Source organism: Silene latifolia, chromosome 6 (assembly GCF_048544455.1).
Source record: "Silene latifolia isolate original U9 population chromosome 6, ASM4854445v1, whole genome shotgun sequence".
Lineage (NCBI taxonomy): Eukaryota > Viridiplantae > Streptophyta > Magnoliopsida > Caryophyllales > Caryophyllaceae > Silene > Silene latifolia.
Window position 1 is genome coordinate 92894116 of NC_133531.1, and position 22328 is coordinate 92916443.

The following is a 22328-nucleotide window of genomic DNA, read 5'->3' on the forward strand; positions in this document are numbered from 1 at the left end:
TTCAAGCTCCTAACAATGAAGTGTCGGAGTTAAAAGCTCTCTTACATCAAATTTTGATGATGCAACAAAAGCAAACGGCTCAAATCTCCGAACTCATGGCTCACAACAAGATGTTGGATACTCAAGTTGCTCAAATGGCGGCTCAAAATCCATCAAAACAGTCTGGTCTTCCTCCTCAAGGTAAACAAGCTTATGAGCAAGTGATAAAGCCTTATTTTACGTCTTTTTAACCCGCATTTTATCTCTTATTTAGTCTAATTAATAACCCGAGTTAGGTTAATTCTCTCATTTTAGTATTAAATAAAATATTAGTGGTCTAGTTTTATATAATGCAATTTATACACTTTTTGGGATATTAGTACTTCTTTTTGTTATATTATTTTTTGTAGGTACCGATCGGATTAGCAACCGAATAAATTAAGCGGATCAGACAAGCAAAATCAAATATGAACCATGAATATCATGACCAATAACCAACAAATAATACATGGATAATTGCATTTGGGCTGTGTGACATGTCACGTGAAGCTCTTGTGTCCATTGTGCATTTCAGCAATTAATTGGGCCAGCTTTGTTTATTCAATCCAAGATGGCAGTGGACTAAACTCTCAAAAACAAGGACAACCAAACCAACCCTCTATTCATTCTTTAAGGAGAAGGCAAGTAGAGGAAAAAGAGACAAGCCGTCTTTCGGGTGTTAGTTGGCTGGTCAGAGAAGACGAGAACAGGAGGAGTAGAGTAGTATAGTTAGGGTTTGTTCTACAATAAAATCACAATAAAATCCCATTTTTCTTCTTTGTTTTTAGTTTAGATTTAGTTTATTATCTCAACTTACAATATTTGTATGAAGATCTTTCATTTCAATTCCATTTAATTACAAGTTGGTATGAATTATTTCTTCCCTTTCTCTTTTTAATTGTCATTTCTATTATTATTGTGTGTTAATTAATTTAGTCAAGTTGTAGTCTTTATTACTCTTACTATGATTAGTGTTAATTTATTCATGTTTAGTCTTGAGATTAGTTGTTAAAGTTTCAATCTTTATCACTTTATTTTGTTTAATACCATGTTTAAAGTAGTTATAAATGTGTCTTGTGTTAGTTTAAGTATGTTTAGTGAGTAGTATTTTCACTAGGATTCGATTTAACCCCGACATGTGTAAGTTACTTGATTAATTCCATTTTAATTAGTTGTTGGGGTGTAGTAAAGGTTGATTAGGGGACTTGATTTGTCTTATGGGCTTATTTGTGGTAAGTATTGACTCTTGACCCTTGTCCATTGGCGGGAGCCGATTAGGTTGGGAATCGGGTTACCATATTTAAGTTTAATTGCCGACCTAGGTTGAGACCGAGAGGGAGAACCAAGGGAGGGCACCCCTAATCTTATGTTTGAAATCAACCTTTGAGAGAAGGGGAGGGATGACCCGGAAACCGACGTAGGCTTAATAACCTTAGTCAATACTAGGCTACCTTGAGAATTACATGTGTTTTCGGGTAGTTGGGTATTAAACTTGGGATACCGACTTTCGAACCTGAGAGGGGGGTTAGTTGGGATAGCTAGTGTCCTATTATGAGCCCGGGAGGGAGTTAGTAGGCGAATTAGAGGCGTTTTTCACTTTACACATCACCCTAATGACCAATTAACGGGATTATGGTAGTAAATGAACATGTCGGAGGTGAGATCGGATCCTAGACTTTCCTTTATTGTTAGACCTTTATTATTTACATTACTTGCTTTCTTAGTTTAATTTAGTAGTCTTAGTTATTTAATATCAATCAATTTCATGATTCGCGTAGCTAGTTTGTAATCTGAGATAAAACTAGTACTCAAACTTGATCTCCTTGTGGTTCGACCTCGACTACCCTTACTAGTTGAGAATTTGTTTGATCGGGTACGACGACCTCTACCCCGCATATCAAAATGGCGCCGTTGCCGGGGAGATCAACGGATTGATATTAGTTTAGTTTTAGATTTGTTAGACTACGTTTTTTGTTGTTATTTTTGAAAATGTTGTTCTATCTTGGTTTTCCTCAATATGAAAACGAAAAATTTTGGGCTTATATTGATAGACTTGTGCAATTTTGTTGAGTCACTAGATGATCATGATTTTAGTGAGGAAGAATTGCGTCTTACAATTGGAAAGGGCATGAATAGTCAAGTTAAATCTTTTCTTGATTCCTTATGTGGTGGTGATTTATCTTCCAAATCGGATGATGAAGCTTATAATCTTTTTGATTGATTGAACCGTGAAAGCCGAAAGCCTAATTTTTCTTTGTCGAGTATTGAGGAGAATGCTATTGTGGATGTTGGTGAGGAGATTGTGGGTGTTAGTGAGGGTGTTGTGGAGATTGAGGAAAGTGAGGATGTCTTAGAGGAGAGGCTTGAGATTGAGGAGGAGAGACCTTTTGAGCAAGTTGAGGTTGAGACAAATCCTAAAACCCTAAAAATGTTAATGATTAAGGCGTAAAGATTAGTCAAAAAAATGTTAGAGATAGAGAGAGAGCGAGCGATATTAGAACGATAAACCCTAAAACCCTAAAAATTACAAAACAATAAACAAAATCAATCAATAATCCTTAATTTTTCCTCTAAAATTCCAAAAATATGTCGATTAATTGTTCAGATGTTGAAAATTTTCCTCCTCTAGTCTCTTCTGTATCGAAACAAAGTTCAACTTCCAAAAATTATGTGCCAGAAATCTCAGTGGGTGCTGTTGTTGGAGGACCTAGTGTGGATGACGTGCAGAAGACTAAGAACGTGAATGAAATGGTTGGTGTGCAACCTTATGATCTGTATTCCATTCAGGACGAGCAGGAATGGCAAGTTCAGAAGAAGCGTAAGGGCAAATCACCATTAACTGTGATTGAAGAGGAGCCTTTGGATTTGCTGCGGTTCACTGCTGAGGACGTTAAGGATGAACTAGAGTACTGGCAAAATTCTGTGTTTTGCTTTATTCTAGGGGCTAATCCTCCTGTCGAGGTGGTGGACGGCTTCATCAAGCGTATCTGGGGGCATCTTTCGATTGACAAGGTATCTTTCCTTCCCAATGGGGTGTTCCTTGTTAGGTTTACCACGAAAGCTGCGAAAGATCGTGTCTTGCAGCAAGGACATTACTTATTTGACAATAAACCTTTGAGTGTACGCCCCTGGAGTCCTGATGTCGAACTAAATAAAGATGATGTTAAGGAGGTTCCAGTTTGGGTAAGACTTGAGCATTTACCTCTGAAATTTTGGGGGAAATGTTTACCTAGAATTGCTGGTTTGTTGGGTAAGTTTGTTCAAATGGATGTGGCTACTAAGGACAAGACTAGGTTAGGGTTTGCTAGGGTGATGCTAGAAGTTCCTTTTGGTAAACCCCTCCCTGGGAGTGTGAAATTTATGGATGAAGATGGTGTGGTGGTCACAATTAAAGTTGTGTGGGAATGGAAACCTACCCTTTGCAAACACTGTAAGGGAGTGGGTCATGAATCTGAGAAGTGTAGGAAAGTAAAACCTAGTCAGCCTCAGCAGAATAAGAATGGTAAGGAGGTTCAGAAGCAATGGAGGCCAAAGGTCCCACAGGGGCGTCCAGGTGCTCCTGTGGTGGTGCATGTCTCTACTGTTTCTCCTACTGAGACTGGTTTGGTTACACCTCTGGAAAAGCCCAACCAATTTCAAGTTACCTGGGAAAGGAATGGGAAATATCATGTTGTCAATACTCCAGCCAAAAAGATCATAAGGTTTAGTAGACAGGAGCTGATTGATAAGGGGCAGAGTTCAGGAAAGTTTGGCAAGGATACTTTCCTTGAATCACCGAATACTGCTACTCCTGTTACTGGAATTGGTGTGGTGTGTTTAAATGGTAGTGCATTACCTCCCTCTGGGGGTAATGTATAATTTTAGATTTTGGAATATCAGGGGACTGAATAGCCCATCTAAACAAAACAATATCAAGTGGTTCCGCATCAAAGATCAGTTGGGTTATTTGGTCTCCTTGAGACAAAGGTTAAACCTGTGTCTCTAAATAATGTAAGAAATAAGTTGTGTGCTTCTTGGAGTTTGTCTACTAATTCTTCTTATCATAAAGGTGGTCGAATCTGGGTGTTGTGGAACCCTTCTATGTTTAGTGTTAATTTTCTTGATTATAGTTCTCAGGCTATTCATATGGAGGTTAAAGACTTAGGCACTGGTTATTCTTTCTTTTGCACCATGATATATGCTTTCAATGATGTGACTGAAAGGAAGGCATTATGGGAGGATTTAGGTGCTTATAATAGAAGTTTAAAGGGTCCTTTGGTCATTTGTGGGGATTTTAACACTGTTCTGGTCCCTTCGAAAGATTAGGTGGTAATTCTACTTTTGAAGAGATGGATGATTTCAGAGGTGTGTTCTTGATTGTGGGGTTATCGATCGCTTTCCGCTATTGGGTCTTACTACACTTGGACCAATAAGCAGGAGCCCTCTTCAAGAGTGTTTAGTAGGCTGGATAGAATGCTAGTGAACTCTTCTTGGCTACAGGATAATGCCTCAACTTATGCTCATTTCTATCCTGAAGGTACATTTGACCATACTCCCTGTGTGGTGCAAACTATTGGGGATTTTGATAAACCAAGGAGAAGCTTCAAATACTATAATATGTGGAGTAAGGCTGCTGAGTTTAAGAATTGTGTTAGTCAAATCTGGCATAAGGATTGGGGTGGCTCTCATATGTTTAATCTGGTCAAGAAATTGAAAAGCCTTAAATGGCCTCTTAAGCAGCTCAATAAGGATAACTTTGATGATGTAGTTAATAACACTGCTAGAGCTAGGATGAACCTTGAGTTTATACAGTTAAAACTCAGGGATGATCCTCTGAATGCTCATTTAATTGAACAAGAACTGGAAGCTAGTGGCAGTGTTCGATATCTGGAGCAAGCCTATCATGAGTTTTTACTGCAAAAATCTAAAGCCACTTGGGTTGACAAAGGAGATGACAATACTAGGTATTTTCACATCATCATTAAAGGCAGGCAAGTTCAAAATAAAGTTATCAAAATTGAGGATTCCTATGGGCATGTGTGTGAGGAGCCTCCAAAGATTCAGAATGCTTTCCTGGATTTTTATGTTAAGCTTCTAGGGACCTCTGAGGATGTGTTAAAGTTAAGTGAAAATGTTATCAGAATGGGGAAGGTGTGTTCTAATACTCATAGGGTGATACTTATGTCTCCAGTCTCTGATGATGAAATTAAGAAGGCCATGTTTTCTATTCCTGGGCATAAAGCTGCTGGGCCTGATGGGTATTCAAGTGCCTTCTTTAAGGATGCTTGGGATGTTGGGGGGGGGTCTGTGTGTAAGGCTATTCAAGATTTTTTCCACTCTGGTAAGATGCTTAAGCAACTCAATCATACCCTCATCACTCTCATTCCTAAGTGTGAAATGCCTCAAAATGTGACTCAGTTTAGACCTATTTCTTGTTGCAATGTGGTTTATAAGTGCATTTCTAAACTACTTTGTAATAGACTTGCTGAGATGTTGCCTGATATTATTAGTGATAATCAAGAGGGTTTCATCAAAGGTAGGAGTATTGTAGAAAATATCCTTATTTGTCAGGATATTGTGAGGTTATATAATAGGAAGTCAGTTTCTCCTAGGTTTCTCATGAAGGTTGATTTGAAGAAAGCTTATGATTGATCAATCGGGATTTCTTAGAAGGGATGTTGGCGCCTTGGATTTTCCCGAGCCTTTTGTTGCCTTGGTTATGGAGTGTGTTAGACGCCAGTTATTCCTTGGTTCTTAATGGAAATTCTTTTAGGGTTTTCAAGGGTCGAAGGGGCTCGGGCAAGGTGATCCCTTGTCTCCCCTCCTTTTACAATCTCTATGGAATATCCGAGTAGAGTTCTTTCTTATGTTACTGAAAATATGGGCTTCAAGTATCATCCCTTGTGCAGTAAACTTAAGCTCTCTTATTTAATGTTTGCTGAGGACCTCCTTTTATTCAGTAAGGGTGATACTGCCTCTATTATGGTTCTTTTGAGAGCCTTTGCCACTTTCTCCAGGGCATCTGGTTTGCAGATGAGTCCATCCAAAACTAATGCCTATTTCAATGGAGTGCCTGGAGGGGTTAAGGCTGATATTTTGCAGATAGCATGGTTCCAGGAAGGATGTTTGCCTTTTAAATATTTGGGAATCCCTATTACTGCTGGTAGAATGACCAGAGTTCAGTGTTAAGTGTTGATTGAAAAGCTCACTGCTAGGATTACTAGTTTTGGCACTAGACACCTCTCTTATTCTGGTAGGTTGGTCTTGATAAATTCAGTCCTCACTTCTTTGTATTCTTATTGGATGAATATCTTTATCATTCCCAAAGGAGTCTTGAGTAGACTGAACTCCATTTGCAGAAACTTACTTTGGGATGGGACCATTGATCATATCAGAGTCCCTCCTGTCAGTTCGGAGAAAATTTGTTCAACAAAGAATGAAGGTGGAGTTGGTATTAGAGATAGTTTTGTGTGGAATACTGCTGCTATTGGTAAGCTAGTGTGGTGGGTCTATTTTAATCCTGATAAGCTGTGGGTTAAATGGGTTAGCCAGATTTATTTAAAGGGACAAGCTTGGCCTGATTATCAACCCAGTGGAGATTTGAGTTGGGGGTGGAAATCTGTTTGTAAGGTTAGAGACAAGATGAGCCAGGGCTATGTTCAGGGGCAGTGGGTGTTGGATACTAAGGGGTATACCTTGAAGAGTGGTTATGAGCTGTTACGTGTGAAGTTTCAGCCTGTGGTTTGGCATAAGGCTATCTGGAACATGTGGTGTGTGCCAAAACATAGGTTTATTTGTTGGATGATGGTCAGGAATGCTATGCAGGTTAAAAGCAAGCTGTTTCAGCTTGGCATTAGCCCTGATGATCTTTGCTTGCTTTGTGGAGTTGCTACTGAGACACATGTGCATCTATTTGAGCAATGTGTCTATAGTAGGAGTGTTGTGCAGGAAATGGCTACGTTGTATTTGTGTTCAATAAAAGGTGGATGAATTTGCAATTGAGTCATATTTTGAAAAGAATGAAATAAATGGTTAGAAGTGACAATCTTTGCCATATTTTGTGAAAGAATTCTTTTGCATTGGTACGGTTTAGTGAATTGGTTGGATGTGGCGACTACTCGATCCGATAGCCTCACATGTCATAAAACGGTGCTTGCACCGATCCCTTTTCACCTAACGCAAGCCCCATTACAACCCGATTGTCTCTTGTGTGTGCATCAATTTGACATTTCTATTGCGGATATTGGATGGAGTACCATATTAGAATGCGGGCATGCTTCGCAAGTCGAGTTAGGAGAGTGATTTTGGTTACTTTTTGTCACAAAAATCACCCTGTTCTTTCATTTGAGTGACTAGTGAAACCAGTGAGAGTCGGGCTTTAGTCTTCTTTTTGGTCAAAGGTTTGATATGGAGTCGAATCTTGCGTGTGTCGTGTCAATCTTGGGAGTATAGCTACGTACTTCCCCTTCCCCGCCTAGAATTTGTTTCTTAGGCACTCCGTCTTGTCAATGTAGGCTACTTGAGCTAGAATTAGGGGATAGACACCTTGGTAAGACCCAGAGACGACATCCTCCATTAATGACTCTCTTTGTTCGATTTTTGAAAGAAAAACGGTCGCTTAGATGAGGAAAGCGGGTTGACTTTTTGTAGATGCATCCATTGTTTGTTTCGTGCTTCATGTTAGGATGTGTCAAAAATTTCCGCAAGCCCCCACTTGCCTTGCAAGGGAGCACATACCTCATTGTGCTTCGTTGTGAGTTGAAGGGACGGAGAAGGCCCGTTAATTGCCTTTCATCGGATATTAGTAGCTTAGATAGTCTTTATATTAAGGGTCTTAGTTCAATTAATAAACTTACTCGAGGACGAGTAAGAGATAAGTGTGGGGAGATTTGATAAAGCCTTATTTTACGTCTTTTTAACCCGCATTTTATCTCTTATTTAGTCTAATTAATAACCCGAGTTAGGTTAATTCTCCCATTTTAGTATTAAATAAAATATTCGTGGTCTAGTTTTATATAATGCAATTTATACACTTTTTGGGATATTCGTACTTCTTTTTGTTATATTATTTTTTGTAGGTACCGATCGGATTAGCAACCGAATAAATTAAGCGGATCAGACAAGCAAAATCAAATATGAACCATGAATATCATGACCAATAACCAACAAATAATACATGGATAATTGCATTTGGGCTGTGTGACATGTCACGTGAAGCTCTTGTGTCCATTGTGCATTTCAGCAATTAATTCGGCCAGCTTTGTTTATTCAATCCAAGACGGCAGTGGACTAAACTCTCAAAAACAAGGACAACCAAACCAACCCTCTATTTATTCTTTAAGGAGAAGGCAAGTAGAGGAAAAAGAGAAAAGCCGTCTTTCGGGTGTTAGTTGGCTGGTCAGAGAAGACGAGAACAGGAGGAGTAGAGTAGTATAGTTAGGGTTTGTTCTACAATAAAATCACATAAAAATCCCATTTTTATTCTTTGTTTTTAGTTTAGATTTAGTTTATTATCTCAACTTACAATATTTGTATGAAGATCTTTCATTTCAATTCCATTTAATTACAAGTTGGTATGAATTATTTCTTCCCTTTCTCTTTTTAATTGTCATTTCTATTATTATTGTGTGTTAATTAATTTAGTCAAGTTGTAGTCTTTATTACTCTTACTATGATTAGTGTTAATTTATTCATGTTTAGTCTTGAGATTAGTTGTTAAAGTTTCAATCTTTATCACTTTATTTTGTTTAATACCATGTTTAAAGTAGTTATAAATGTGTCTTGTGTTAGTTTAAGTATGTTTAGTGAGTAGTATTTTCACTAGGATTCGATTTAACCCCGACATGTGTAAGTTACTTGATTAATTCCATTTTAATTAGTTGTTGGGGGTGTAGTAAAGGTTGATTAGGGGACTTGATTTGTCTTATGGGCTTATTTGTGGTAAGTATTGACTCTTGACCCTTGTCCATTGGCGGGAGCCGATTAGGTTGGGAATCGGGTTACCATATGTAAGTTTAATTGCCGACCTAGGTTGAGACCGAGAGGGAGAACCAAGGGAGGGCACCCCTAATCTTATGTTTGAAATCAACCTTTGAGAGAAGGGGAGGGATGACCCGGAAACCGACGTGGGCTTAATAACCTTAGTCAATACTAGGCTACCTTGATAATTACATGTGTTTTCGGGTAGTTGGGTATTAAACTTGGGATACCGACTTTCGAACCTGAGAGGGGGGTTAGTTGGGATAGCTAGTGTCCTATTATGAGCCCGGGAGGGAGTTAGTAGGCGAATTAGAGGCGTTTTTCACTTTACACATCACCCTAATGACCAATTAACGGGATTATGGTAGTAAATGAACATGTCGGAGGTGAGATCGGATCCTAGACTTTCCTTTATTGTTAGACCTTTATTATTTACATTACTTGCTTTATTAGTTTAATTTAGTAGTCTTAGTTATTTAATATCAATCAATTTCATGATTCGCGTAGCTAGCTTGTAATCTGAGATAAAACTAGTACTCAAACTTGATCTCCTTGTGGTTCGACCTCGACTACCCTTACTAGTTGAGAATTTGTTTGATCGGGTACGACGACCTCTACCCCGCATATCAAAATGGCGCCGTTGCCGCGGAGATCAACAGATTGATATTAGTTTAGTTTTAGATTTGTTAGACTACGTTTTTTGTTGTTATTTTTGAAAATGTTGTTCTATCTTGGTTTTCCTCAATATGAAAACGAAAAATTTTGGGCTTATATTGATAGACTTGTGCAATTTCTTGACTCACTAGATGATCATGATTTTAGTGAGGAAGAATTGCGTCTTACAATTGAAAAGGGCATGAATAGTCAAGTTAAATCTTTTCTTGATTCCTTATGTGATGGTGATTTATCTTCCAAATCGGATGATGAAGCTTATAATCTTTTTGATTGGTTGAACCGTGAAAGCCGAAAGCCTAATTTTTCTTTGTCGAGTATTGAGGAGAATGCTATTGTGGATGTTGGTGAGGAGATTGTGGGTGTTAGTGAGGGTGTTGTGGAGATTGAGGAAAGTGAGGATGTCTTAGAGGAGAGGCTTGAGATTGAGGAGGAGAGACCTTTTGAGCAAGTTGAGGTTGAGACCCCCTTTTTTGATGATGAGCCTTATACCCTTTTCGAGGATGTGCACACTACCTCCGCCACTTTCTTAGCCACATCCACTGATGAAGAGGATGCTCTCTTTGAGGATTATGAGAGTAAGAGTGATGAAGAGAGCATCATGTTTGAAGACTTGGAGGTTAAATGGGATGATGAGTCTCTTGGTGAGAAAGTCTTATTGGAAAAGTGGGATTGTGAGGTTGATTTAATCAAGGAGCCTATCTTTGAGAGATTTGATGCTCTTCTTCTTGATGTTGATGAATACCTTAAACCCATTGATTCTATTGATCTCATCTCTCTTGATCCTTTGTTGGAGGTGATGTGTGTTGAGGAGGAGAGTGTAAACTTTGATAGTGAAGGGGATTGTGAGGTGAATCCTCTTAGTGAACCTATCTTTGAGAAATTTGAGGTACCTTTTTGTGGTGAGGATGAACTCTTTGTACCCACCGATGACCTTGACCTCATTTATCATGCCCCCTTACTTGAAATAATGTATGTTGGTGAGGAGTATGATGCTCCTTTACTTGACAAAGCTTGCATGGGTGAGTTGGTTTAAACCCTCCTCCTTTATAAATTTGATGATTGTGATGCTTTCCCGTCTCTATTTGAAAAATTTGTATTTGATATGGATGGGTGTCATGATGAAGTAAGGGACAAGGAGACTAATCAAGTCTCCTATGTTGTTGATTGTCCCTTGCTTGTTGGTTTTGATCATTCTCCTCCAATGAAGGAGGAAATATTTTATGAAATTGAGTTTGAAAATGTCGAGGAGAATGATCACAACCTTGATGATTGGAGGAAGCTAAAAGATGTGAACTTAATTGACTTGGGCAAGGAGTTAAGTGGCCTTGCCCATAGGTTGTGGGATCCCGGTTAGTTTTGGGACCAAGCTTAGGTTTGGCGGTTTCCTTAAAACCGCGCTTCTTGGGAGGCAACCCAAGCTTTATTTGCATTCTTTTTCTTTTTGCTAAATTTTTCTAAAAACCCAAAAACATGTTCTTTTCTTTGAAAAAAAAAATAAAAATTGAAAAACCAAAAATATGCATTTAATTTCAATTTCCTCGACACATTTGTTTCTTTTTGAAACATAGTAAATAAATAAGTGTGGGGAGGAAATTTTATTATTTAAAAATACAAAAACATGTCTTTTATTTTTCACATTTCTTCCCTACATTTCGTTCCCTCGAGGACGATGTAAATTTTAAGTGTGGGGAGGAAAATATCCACCTTGTGTATATTTGTTTATATTTGTATATACTTGTTAATTTTGAAAAATTACAAAAAATACCTAAAAATTGAAAAAATTGAAAAAACAAATTCCAAAATATTGCATTGTTTATACATATTGCATTTGTCCTAACCATTTTGATAGGCAACACATGAATCATCAGAGAAGACGCTTGGTAAAATTCTTCCAATCCTTTCTCCTTTATCCTTCCTTTTCTTTTTGTATATATAAGCATGGAGGAGGACGGGATATATGATATGGGTGTTCCCTTTGGGAACCGTTTTGGATATGGTTGTGTTGTTAGGACTAGAACTTGTGTGCATTTAGACTAGAAATGTATATATGTGTTCACTCTTGCATTCACGTAGCTTGTTCATATGTTTAGTTGCATTTCATACACGTTGCATACATCTTGTTTGTAAATTTTTGCATGAGGGTCTCAATGTGAAGGGCATATGTTGTTAATGATGTTAATTCGTTTTACCCGTGTCATTTCCCTCTTGATAGCTCATACCTCTTGATGACACATGTTAGGATTTTTGCTTGCAAAACCCGGAAGTCTAGCTTAACAACCAAGTTGCGACCACCTTGTGAGACTGTATTGGACCCGAGACTTGACCTAGGTCCGACATAGCTACTAAAATGTGAGGATATAGCCTCCATATGGCCGACCCATCAAACCGGTCCCGTTTAGGTCATGAGAGTAGTTCTCCTTACGTGGTATGTCATGTCAAAACGCATAAGTATGGTGCTCATTCCTTACCGTAGAAGTGTCGGTATGCATACTGAGACAATTTTGTTCAAATAAGGTAACCTCACATAGCCAAATAAGCCTTGTTATACCCTTAAGTCAATTGTTTCCTTTTTTTAACCCATTTTGAGCCTAAGCCTTATCATTTCTATTGCCAACAAAATAACTACATCCCATAAACAACTCACCTTGGTTGAGTAGTTCGTCATTGTGGTTCTTTTGTGGAGTATATTTGGGTTGAAATTTTGACTCATCTTGAAGTGTATGATCTTAATGCCACATGAGTGAAATGCAACTTTGGCTACTTTTGCAAGAATAAGAGGTGAACAAGTCATAAAAAAATGCAAGAAAGAAAATCAAATAGAAAAGAAAAAAATGAAGAAGAAGAAAAACAAATAGAAAAGGAGAAAAATGAAATGAAAAACAAAAAGAAAAGAATGTTGTATTTGTGTTCAATAAAAGGTGGATGAATTTGCAATTGAGTCATATTTTGAAAAGAATGAAATAAATGGTTAGAAGTGACAATCTTTGCCATATTTTGTGAAAGAATTCTTTTGCATTGGTACGGTTTAGTGAATTGGTTGGATGTGGCGACTACTCGATCCGATAGCCTCACATGTCATAAAACGGTGCTTGCACCGATCCCTTTTCACCTAACGCAAGCCCCATTACAACCCGATTGTCTCTTGTGTGTGCATCAATTTGATATTTCTATTGCGGATATTGGATGGAGTACCATATTAGAATGCGGGCATGCTTCGCAAGTCGAGTTAGGAGAGTGATTTTGGTTACTTTTTGTCACAAAAATCACCCCGTTCTTTCATTTGAGTGACTAGTGAAACCAGTGAGAGTCGGGCTTTAGTCTTCTTTTTGGTCAAAGGTTTGATATGGAGTCGAATCTTGCGTGTGTCGTGTCAATCTTGGGAGTATAGCTACGTACTTCCCCTTCCCCGCCTAGAATTTGTTTCTTAGGCACTCCGTCTTGTCAATGTAGGCTACTTGAGCTAGAATTAGGGGATAGACACCTTGGTAAGACCCGGAGACGACATCCTCCATTAATGACTCTCTTTGTTCGATTTTTGAAAGAAAAACGGTCGCTTAGATGAGGAAAGCGGGTTGACTTTTTGTAGATGCATCCATTATTTGTTTCTTGCTTCATGTTAGGATGTGTCAAAAATTTTCCGCAAGCCCCCACTTGCCTTGCAAGGGAGCACATACCTCATTGTGCTTCGTTGTGAGTTGAAGGGACGGAGAAGACCCGTTAATTGCCTTTCATCGGATATTAGTAGCTTAGATAGTCTTTATATTAAGGGTCTTAGTTTAATTAATAAACTTACTCGAGGACGAGTAAGAGATAAGTGTGGGGACATTTGATAAAGCCTTATTTTACGTCTTTTTAACCCGCATTATATCTCTTATTTAGTCTAATTAATAACCCGAGTTAGGTTAATTCTCCCATTTTAGTATTAAATAAAATATTAGTGGTCTAGTTTTATATAATGCAATTTATACACTTTTTGGGATATTAGTACTTCTTTTTGTTATATTATTTTTTGTAGGTACCGATCGGATTAGCAACCGAATAAATTAAGTGGATCAGACAAGCAAAATCAAATATGAACCATGAATATCATGACCAATAACCAACAAATAATACATGGATAATTGCATTTGGGCTGTGTGACATGTCACGTGAAGCTCTTGTGTCCATTGTGCATTTCAGCAATTAATTGGGCCAGCTTTGTTTATTCAATCCAAGACGGCAGTGGACTAAAATCTCAAAAACAAGGACAACCAAACCAGCCCTCTATTCATTCTTTAAGGAGAAGGCAAGTAGAGGAAAAAGAGACAAGCCGTCTTTCGGGTGTTAGTTGGCTGGTCAGAGAAGACGAGAACAGGAGGAGTAGAGTAGTAGAGTAGTATAGTTAGGGTTTGTTCTGCAATAAAATCACATAAAAATCCCATTTTTCTTCTTTGTTTTTAGTTTAGATTTAGTTTATTATCTCAACTAACAATATTTGTATGAAGATCTTTCATTTCAATTCCATTTAATTACAAGTTGGTATGAATTATTTCTTCCCTTTCTCTTTTTAATTGTCATTTCTATTATTATTGTGTGTTAATTAATTTAGTCAAGTTGTAGTCTTTATTACTCTTACTATGATTAGTGTTAATTTATTCATGTTTAGTCTTGAGATTAGTTGTTAAAGTTTCAATCTTTATCACTTTATTTTGTTTAATACCATGTTTAAAGTAGTTATAAAAGTGTCTTGTGTTAGTTTAAGTATGTTTAGTGAGTAGTATTTTCACTAGGATTCGATTTAACCCCGACATGTGTAAGTTACTTGATTAATTCCATTTTAATTAGTTGTTGGGGGTGTATTAAAGGTTGATTAGGGGACTTCATTTGTCTTATGGGCTTATTTGTGGTAAGTATTGACTCTTGACCCTTGTCCATTGGCGGGAGCCGATTAGGTTGGGAATCGGGTTACCATATTTAAGTTTAATTGCCGACCTAGGTTGAGACCGAGAGGGAGAACCAAGGGAGGGCACCCCTAATCTTATGTTTGAAATCAACCTTTGAGAGAAGGGGAGGGATGACCCGGAAACCGACGTGGGCTTAATAACCTTAGTCAATACTAGGCTACCTTGAGAATTACATGTGTTTTCGGGTAGTTGGGTATTAAACTTGGGATACCGACTTTCGAACCTGAGAGGGGGGTTAGTTGGGATAGCTAGTGTCCTATTATGAGCCCGGGAGGGAGTTAGTAGGCGAATTAGAGGCGTTTTCCACTTTACACATCACCCTAATGACCAATTAACGGGATTATGGTAGTAAATGAACATGTCGGAGGTGAGATCGGATCCTAGACTTTCTTTTATTGTTAGACCTTTATTATTTACATTACTTGCTTTCTTAGTTTAATTTAGTAGTCTTAGTTATTTAATATCAATCAATTTCATGATTCGCGTAGCTAGCTTGTAATCTGAGATAAAACTAGTACTCAAACTTGATCTCCTTGTGGTTCGACCTCGACTACCCTTACTAGTTGATAATTTGTTTGATCGGGTACGACGACCTCTACCCCGCATATCAGCAAGTCAATTCTATTTCTTTGAGGAGCGGTACTTCTTATCCAGGTCCGGACATGCCCATTAATGATGATGAAGTTCCCTACATGCATCCTAAGGGATTGAGAAATTTGGAGCTAAGTGACAATGACAAAGAAATTGACGAAAGTGAAACACGGGATTTGAAGAAAAGCGAGAAAAGCAAAAAAGACGGAACTGACATGGTGACTCGATCGAGTAAGACGAGGCTCGATCGAGGAATCAAGCCACTCGATCGAGTACACCCCGGGCTCGATCGAGGAACCCCCCTTGTTGATGATTTTTCGTCTGTTTTAGCTATGACATTGGATAAAAATAGGTTCCTCGATCGAGTCACTACTGGGATCGATCGAGACACCTTTGCACCTGACGATAATATTTCCAAACCGTCTCCTAATGTAAAAGAAGCCGAGCCAATCAAAATTCAACTACCTTTTCCCCAACGATTGCAGAAAACCAAACTTGAACAACAGTTTGAGACGTTCATGGAATTAGTGAAGAAGCTTCAAGTGACAGTGCCATTTACTGAATTGGTAACTCAAGTGTCGGCGTATGCTAAATTTTTAAGAGAAATCTTATCAAAGAAGCGGTCTTTTGATGAAGTGGAGACAGTAGCATTTACTCAGGAGTGCGCGGCCGCATTGCAAGCTTACTCACCACCAAAGCTTAAGGATCCAGGGAGTTTTTCTATTCCATGTCATATTGGTAGTATAGCTATTGATAGAGCCCTTTGTGATTTAGGGGCTAGTGTTAGTGTCATGTCATATTCAATATGTAAAAAGTTAAATATGGGTCAACTCCGTATCACTAATATGACCTTACAAATGGCTGATAGATCGTTAAAGAGGCCTATGGGTGTCTTAGAGGATGTGCCAGTTAGAGTAGGGAAGTATTTCATTCCAGTTGACTTTAGTGTAATGTATATGGCCGAGGACTCCCAAGTACCCATCATTCTTGGTAAACCATTCTTACACACTGCAGGAGCACTCATAGATGTTAGGGATGGTAGTTTGACACTGAGAGTAGGGGATGATACTGTTAAATTTGTTCTTAATAACGCTATAAAGCGTCCCCATTCAGTGGCTCCTTATTATATGCTTAATGTTGTCAATCCACCTATTGATGAATCCTCTTCTTATTGTTTTGACAGGAACCCGTATGACGCCCCAACTGCTGCATCATATCCATGGAGCAAGGAAGTGGATGAAATAGAGAAGTTGATTTATGGGGATGATCCTCCCCCTGAGATGGTTTACAGATGTGATGAGAATGTTGACATAGAAGCTGAATTGGATCCTTTGGAAGCTGAAATTTTCAGAGATGAGCCAGTTGGAGTTTTCGATGAAGCTTCTATAACGGACGAAATGCCTTATCTTCTTCCTCAAGAGGATGACCGGAAAAATGATGAACATTGCCCATATTTTGTATTAGACTTTGAGTTTGATGAGCCAGGACATTTTTCATTGTTTTTATTCGCTTGGACTATTTATTGATGCTACTTATGTCTTTGTGTAGCACATGCGCTACTTTTTGATTTACTGTTACGAGCTTTAACTTGTATTGATTATGATTTGTTTGCGCATTTATTTTAAATGCAGGAAGTAGCTCGTCCAGATGGTTCCTCGATCGAGTAAGACGAGGCTCGATCGAGTAACCACGTTTTTGGGTTTATTTCGTAGCTGACTTGATGTGGAATTGCGCGGTTGATGATTTTCCCCTATTTTTGCAGCTGGTTTGGGGGAATCATAAGCTCTTACCCGGTATTCTCTTCCCTTGTACCTTCTTTAATTGTATTATCTATTTCTTTTCCATTCCTTTTGTTAGTTGTGTCCTTTAGGTTGCTGGATATGTGTGTGATTACTATGCTGTAGGCGTCACAATGAGGACACTGTGACATTTAGGTTTGGTTGAGGAGTCTTTATTATGTTTTGTGCTTTATTTCTGTTGTGTGCTTTTATATCAAAAATCTATAAAAATTAAAAAATTTATAAAACACACAAACATGTCTTTTCATTTGTTTTAGTTGAGTCTTGGCGAATTTATATAACATTGATGTTAAATTGCATTGTTTTTGCATTTGAATCCCATATAGTTGTCCATGTACAATGTTTTGACTCGTTAGCCATGGAAACAAAGCTCATAATTCAAGTCTTAGCCGTATTTGACATGCCTTATATTGATTAGATTTAACACAATTACGTTGGTAAACTACTAAATTTTGAGGTCTATAGAGCTTTCTAGGCCAGGAACATCAATAAACTGGTCTCATTATTGTCAATTAGGCTTGAGTGTGGTTTCTCCTTGTGGAATGTGTAATATCAAATTGCATAAGTGTGACATTGATTTCTTGATACTTTTATTGCTTTCATTTGTCTAAGTACATGTGGATAGGCGGTTCTTACCGTTCAAATAAGCCTTACAAATTACCCTTTTTGTTAGCCCGTTTGAACCCTTATAGCCGTTCTATATCCTATATTTATTAGCTACAATCCAAGAATTTGCCTACCTTTTCGGGACAGTCGCAGTTGCTTATTTATCATGTTTATTTTGCTATTATGGTTGGGTTGGGACTTATTGTTGTCATGTGGGTATAGCAAGATCATTATTTAGCAATTGTGTTGTATTCTTGTGTTGGAAAAAGAAAAATATGAAGCAAAAGAAAAAAAAAAAGAAGAAAGAAAAAATTGAAAAAGATTGAAAGAATTGAAAGAAGAAAAGAAAAGAAATTGATTGCTTCATTTGGTTTTGTCAAGGATCAAAAGGATGGTCATAGAGTAATGCATATTTGGAGAATAGTTTGTTAGCTCTCATGTGTTGTAAAGTTGAGATCATTTCTCTAAAGTTGGGTTCATTTGTTATTTTAAGATTTGGTTTTGGTTTAGCGCTGCGACTACCGTCTTAGCTCTACATATCCATAACGTGCTTTGGCACAAACCATTTCTATCCCTTTAACCCATTTGCCACCCTTATTGTCCTTGATACATGTACTTTTGTCTATATATGGTGATTGCATATTAGTTAGGGAAATCTCTATCACATTAGATTGCATGCATATTTCATAAGTCGAGTGAGTGTTTCTACTTATTTCTATCTTCACATATAACTCACCTTTACATACTTATGAGTGCATGAGTGAATTCGCGAGAATCCAACTAATTTGTCTTGCAAGATCGAAAGGTATTTGGCGTTTGTTTATAGTATGGTGACTTGAGACTGAGCTGCGTTTTCTATTTCCCGTGCCTTTGAATTTGTTTTATTGGTACACTTTGGTCATTACTTTGTTACAGATATGGATACCATGGGATTTGTATGTGCATTAAACATTAGCTCTTAGTTGTTTATTCGCCATTTGTATGATTGCCTTTTGTATTGTGTGTTGCTTTGCCTGAGGACAATCAAAGAGATGGTTTGGGGGAGTTTGATGAGTCATAAATATATACATATTTATGCCTCCCCTTAATTACTTTTGATACGGTTTTCGTGCTAGTTTATATCATTTACATGCCTTTTATGTTAGAATGTCGATACTTCCGCTTTTTTATGTTTAATGCAGGAATGATGCATTTTAGGAGAAAAGGAATGAATTGGCATCACGAAGTGGGCATGAAGGTATACACGAAGCATGGCACGAGAATCCATAAGAATGAAGGAAGAGAAGTTAAGAAGGAAACACGAAGAAAAGAGTTTCTTATTACTAGTGCTTACTTTGAAAAGCCATATCTCGATTTATACAACTGATATCTAAGTGATTCCAACTGGAGGTGAAAGCTTATCTTTCCAACGCCGTGAAAACTGCTTGTTTCTGACAAGTAACGAAGAAATGGCGGCCGTTTGAAGTTCATTGCGCGAAGCAGGAACTTGGTTCCTCGATCGAGTACACCTTGGGATTGATCGAGGAACCTCCATACTCGATCGAGTACACCTTGGGCTCGATCGAGGAACCAACCTAATCAATTAAAATTTGCAATATCGAGAGTTGGGGTTCCTGAACTTTGGTGCCTCGATCGAGTAAGACCAGGCTCGATCGAGGAAGTGGTGACTCGATGGAGTACACCTTGGGCTCGATCGAGGAACCATTATTTTCTATAATTCTCGCAATTTTCCTTAAGTCGGTTATGTTTTGCTATAAATACCTAAGCTCGTATCCTAGGTTAATTATGCTTTTAATTTCCGTAGGTTTAGTATAGCTACTCTAAAACTCTCTCAAATACTTTTAGTTTAGTTTAGTTTCATTTTTTATTGTTCTTCCTTCCGGATCTAAGCTTGTTCTTCATTACTACGGTATTACTATTAATCTTTCCTCAATTATTGTTTAATTCATTATTCATCTTTTTTATTGTTCATCATGTTCTTAATTATGCTTTCCATTGTTGCTATTATTGTTATTATAATTAGTATGAGCAGTTAAATTTATTATCTAGAGTGAAAGGGGATCTAGGTTGTTAGAAAAAGTGTTATTATGAATTGATTGTTAAATTGCTCTTGATTGTTGTTTAATTATCGTATTACTTCTAATTAGTTGATTACTGATCAGAGTTAATTAATTAGTCTCGCATAAACTAGTATTATCACCGACATGGTTAAGTCTAGTATAGGCCACGATAATTGAATTAGCCCGACTTAATAATAGCGATTGCATGTTAAGTTAGATCTAAAAAGGAATATTGAATCAACCGATCATATGACTTTCAACAATATAAATTGCCCAATCAATGAATTAAATCTTACCCTTTGATGACGACCTAGTGAACCCGATCCCTAGATTCTCTTAATATTATTGTTATCCATCTTTATTTAATTTGCTTTTAGTTGTTAGAAATCAAACCAATCAAAACCTCATAACTGGTTACCTTTAAGACGGATTTAAATATAAACAAACTAGATAATCACCGCCTCCCTGTGGATTCAACCCTGACTTACTGCTAGTTATTTTGTTAGTAGTAGTATAAGATTTATTTTGCCTAAGGCAAAAGACTGAAAATAACCTTATCAGATAACCTACCACGTCAACTGGGGGCTCGATCAGCCGCAGTCTCTCCATCAGCCAAATCTGCAAAGACAAGAAACAGGAGTTAATCCCATTTTTCGGCAAAAAAAAAACGGAAATAAAAACGGCCAAATAGGATAAGAGACGGGTTCTTACCTGTAAAATGATAGGACTCCCAAGATAGGGAAGCTCGCAGTTCGCCTTCCTATTGTCCAATCCAAGGATGGTCTCCCATAGAATCAAGCATGCTGGGCTCCTGCGCAGTTCCATTTGCTCCACTATGCCCAGAAATTGAGGGTCACCCCTGATCTCTTGGTCCACATGCCCTCGAAGGATGTAACAATGAAGAAGGCATAATCCATAAGCTCGGCGCCTCGCCACATAGGAGATAGTAGGGTCCTCTCTATTTATAAATCGGTCAACAAAGTCAAACATACAGACTCCTTTTAACGTTACGAGACGGTCCACCTCAGCCTTGGTCAACCCAAGCAAGTCCTTGAATTTGTTCTTATACCCTTGAGAGCTAAGAGGTATAACTGGAACAGTTTCTGCATCCCATCCTCCAACCGCAGCAATTTTTTCAGGAAAAAGGCAAATGTCGCCTCCCGGAGGGACAAATACATGGAAGTTCGGGTCCCAATATTCAAGACATGCATCCAAAAAGGGCCTCACAACCTTCACTAACTTCAACCTTATAATTGATCCCAAATTGAAAGCACCTATGTCATGTTTCTCCACATTCGCGAATTCATTCGTCCACTCCTTAACGCGATTTTCAAAGGCATCCATATTTTATTTGGAAAAATTTGGAGAAGTTTATAAGAGATTATATGCGATAGACTGATGTGACTCTTAATTGCGCACATTTAGTCCCCTAATTGAACCTATTTTTCATACAGTATAGCATTTCATGACCATTTCGTCCGTCAATTCCTTCATATTTTGCTTTCCTAGTGCATTTTACATGTCTTATAGGAAAGGAGATAATGAGGCGTAATTCCCGTCTCCCGTGCGTAGTCGAAAGGTTGGTGACGATCTTAGATGGACTAGTATGAAGAGGAGGCAAGAACAACGACCAACGAAGAAAGAATAAAGAGTATACATAGATCGTAGGCTTTGAAGCAAGAGGATGGAAACTGTGCCAAGATTCGTGCGTCTTAAGCACCAGACGAGCGGATTGCCATGCCCAGATCTGAGCGGCCCGAGCACGAGACGAGCGGATCCGGGAGCTTTGATCCGAGCGTCTTCTTAGTGATACGAGCGGATCTCCAGACAGACTGGCCGTGCCTCAAGCCAAGACGAGCGGGTCGTGTTAGGAGTAGCAACATGATCTACGCATCTCCCTCGGGACTTGCAATTCCCTATTTAGAACTTAGCATTGCTATTTAGTAAACCACCCTTGCTTTTAACCTAATGATGTACCACTATATATACTCTATTTGTAATAATCAAAAGGGAGAGCCCTCTTAGTGGAAGCAAGCATTCCTTAGATTAGATTAGGAGTAGATTATAATAGATTAATCTCAATCATTCCACAAAACTTACATTTTAATCTTTCCTTAATCATTGTTCAAGTTTATTATTATTGGGTAATTGAAGATTATTGGGTTATTATTGGAGAATTGACAACTCTTCATCAATAAATTAAGTTTTCTTCTATTAGATGGACTAGTATGAAGAGGAGGCAAGAACAACGACCAACGAAGAAAGAATAAAGAGTATACATAGATCGTAGGCTTTGAAGCAAGAGGATGAAAACTGTGCCAAGATTCGTGCGTCTTAAGCACCAGACGAGCGGATTGCCATGCCCAGATCCGAGCGGCCCGAGCACGAGACGAGCGGATCCGGGAGCTTTGATCCGGGCATCTTCCTTGTGATCCGAGCGGATCTCCAGACAGACTGGCCGTGCCTCAAGCCAAGACGAGCAGGTCGTGTTAGGAGTAGCAACATGATCTACGCATCTCCCTCGGGACTTGCAATTCCCTATTTAGAACTTACCATTGCTATTTAGTAAACCACCCTTGCTTAACCTAATGATGTACCACTATATATACTCTATTTGTAATAATCAAAAGGGAGAGCCCTCTTAGTGGAAGCAAGCATTCCTTAGATTAGATTAGGAG

The 22328-nt window shown here is 38.3% G+C and overlaps 2 protein-coding genes across 2 annotated transcripts; both read left to right on the plus strand.

Annotated features, from left to right (window-relative positions):
- The first annotated feature begins 670 nt into the window (after window positions 1-670).
- LOC141586991 (uncharacterized) lies at window positions 671-14176 on the plus strand. The gene is made up of 2 exons (XM_074408400.1): window positions 671-884; window positions 8076-14176. Exon 2 carries the CDS (start codon window positions 9695-9697, stop codon window positions 10682-10684), a length of 990 nt encoding a protein of 329 aa, XP_074264501.1. The 5' UTR covers window positions 671-884; window positions 8076-9694; the 3' UTR covers window positions 10685-14176.
- LOC141588352 (uncharacterized) lies at window positions 5878-6987 on the plus strand. The gene is made up of 2 exons (XM_074409798.1): window positions 5878-6160; window positions 6275-6987. Exons 1-2 carry the CDS (start codon window positions 5878-5880, stop codon window positions 6985-6987), a joined length of 996 nt encoding a protein of 331 aa, XP_074265899.1.
- Window positions 14177-22328: the final 8152 nt, after the last annotated feature.

Excerpts from the sequence above, each read along its gene's own strand:
- LOC141588352 (XM_074409798.1), top strand. The coding sequence starts at position 5,878 with ATGGGCTTCAAGTATCATCCCTTGTGCAGTAAACTTAAGCTCTCTTAT. Across the intron at positions 6,161-6,274 it reads GGGAATCCCTATTACTGCTG|TCCTCACTTCTTTGTATTCT; the intron begins GTAGAATGACCA and ends TGATAAATTCAG.
- LOC141586991 (XM_074408400.1), top strand. The coding sequence starts at position 9,695 with ATGTTGTTCTATCTTGGTTTTCCTCAATATGAAAACGAAAAATTTTGG.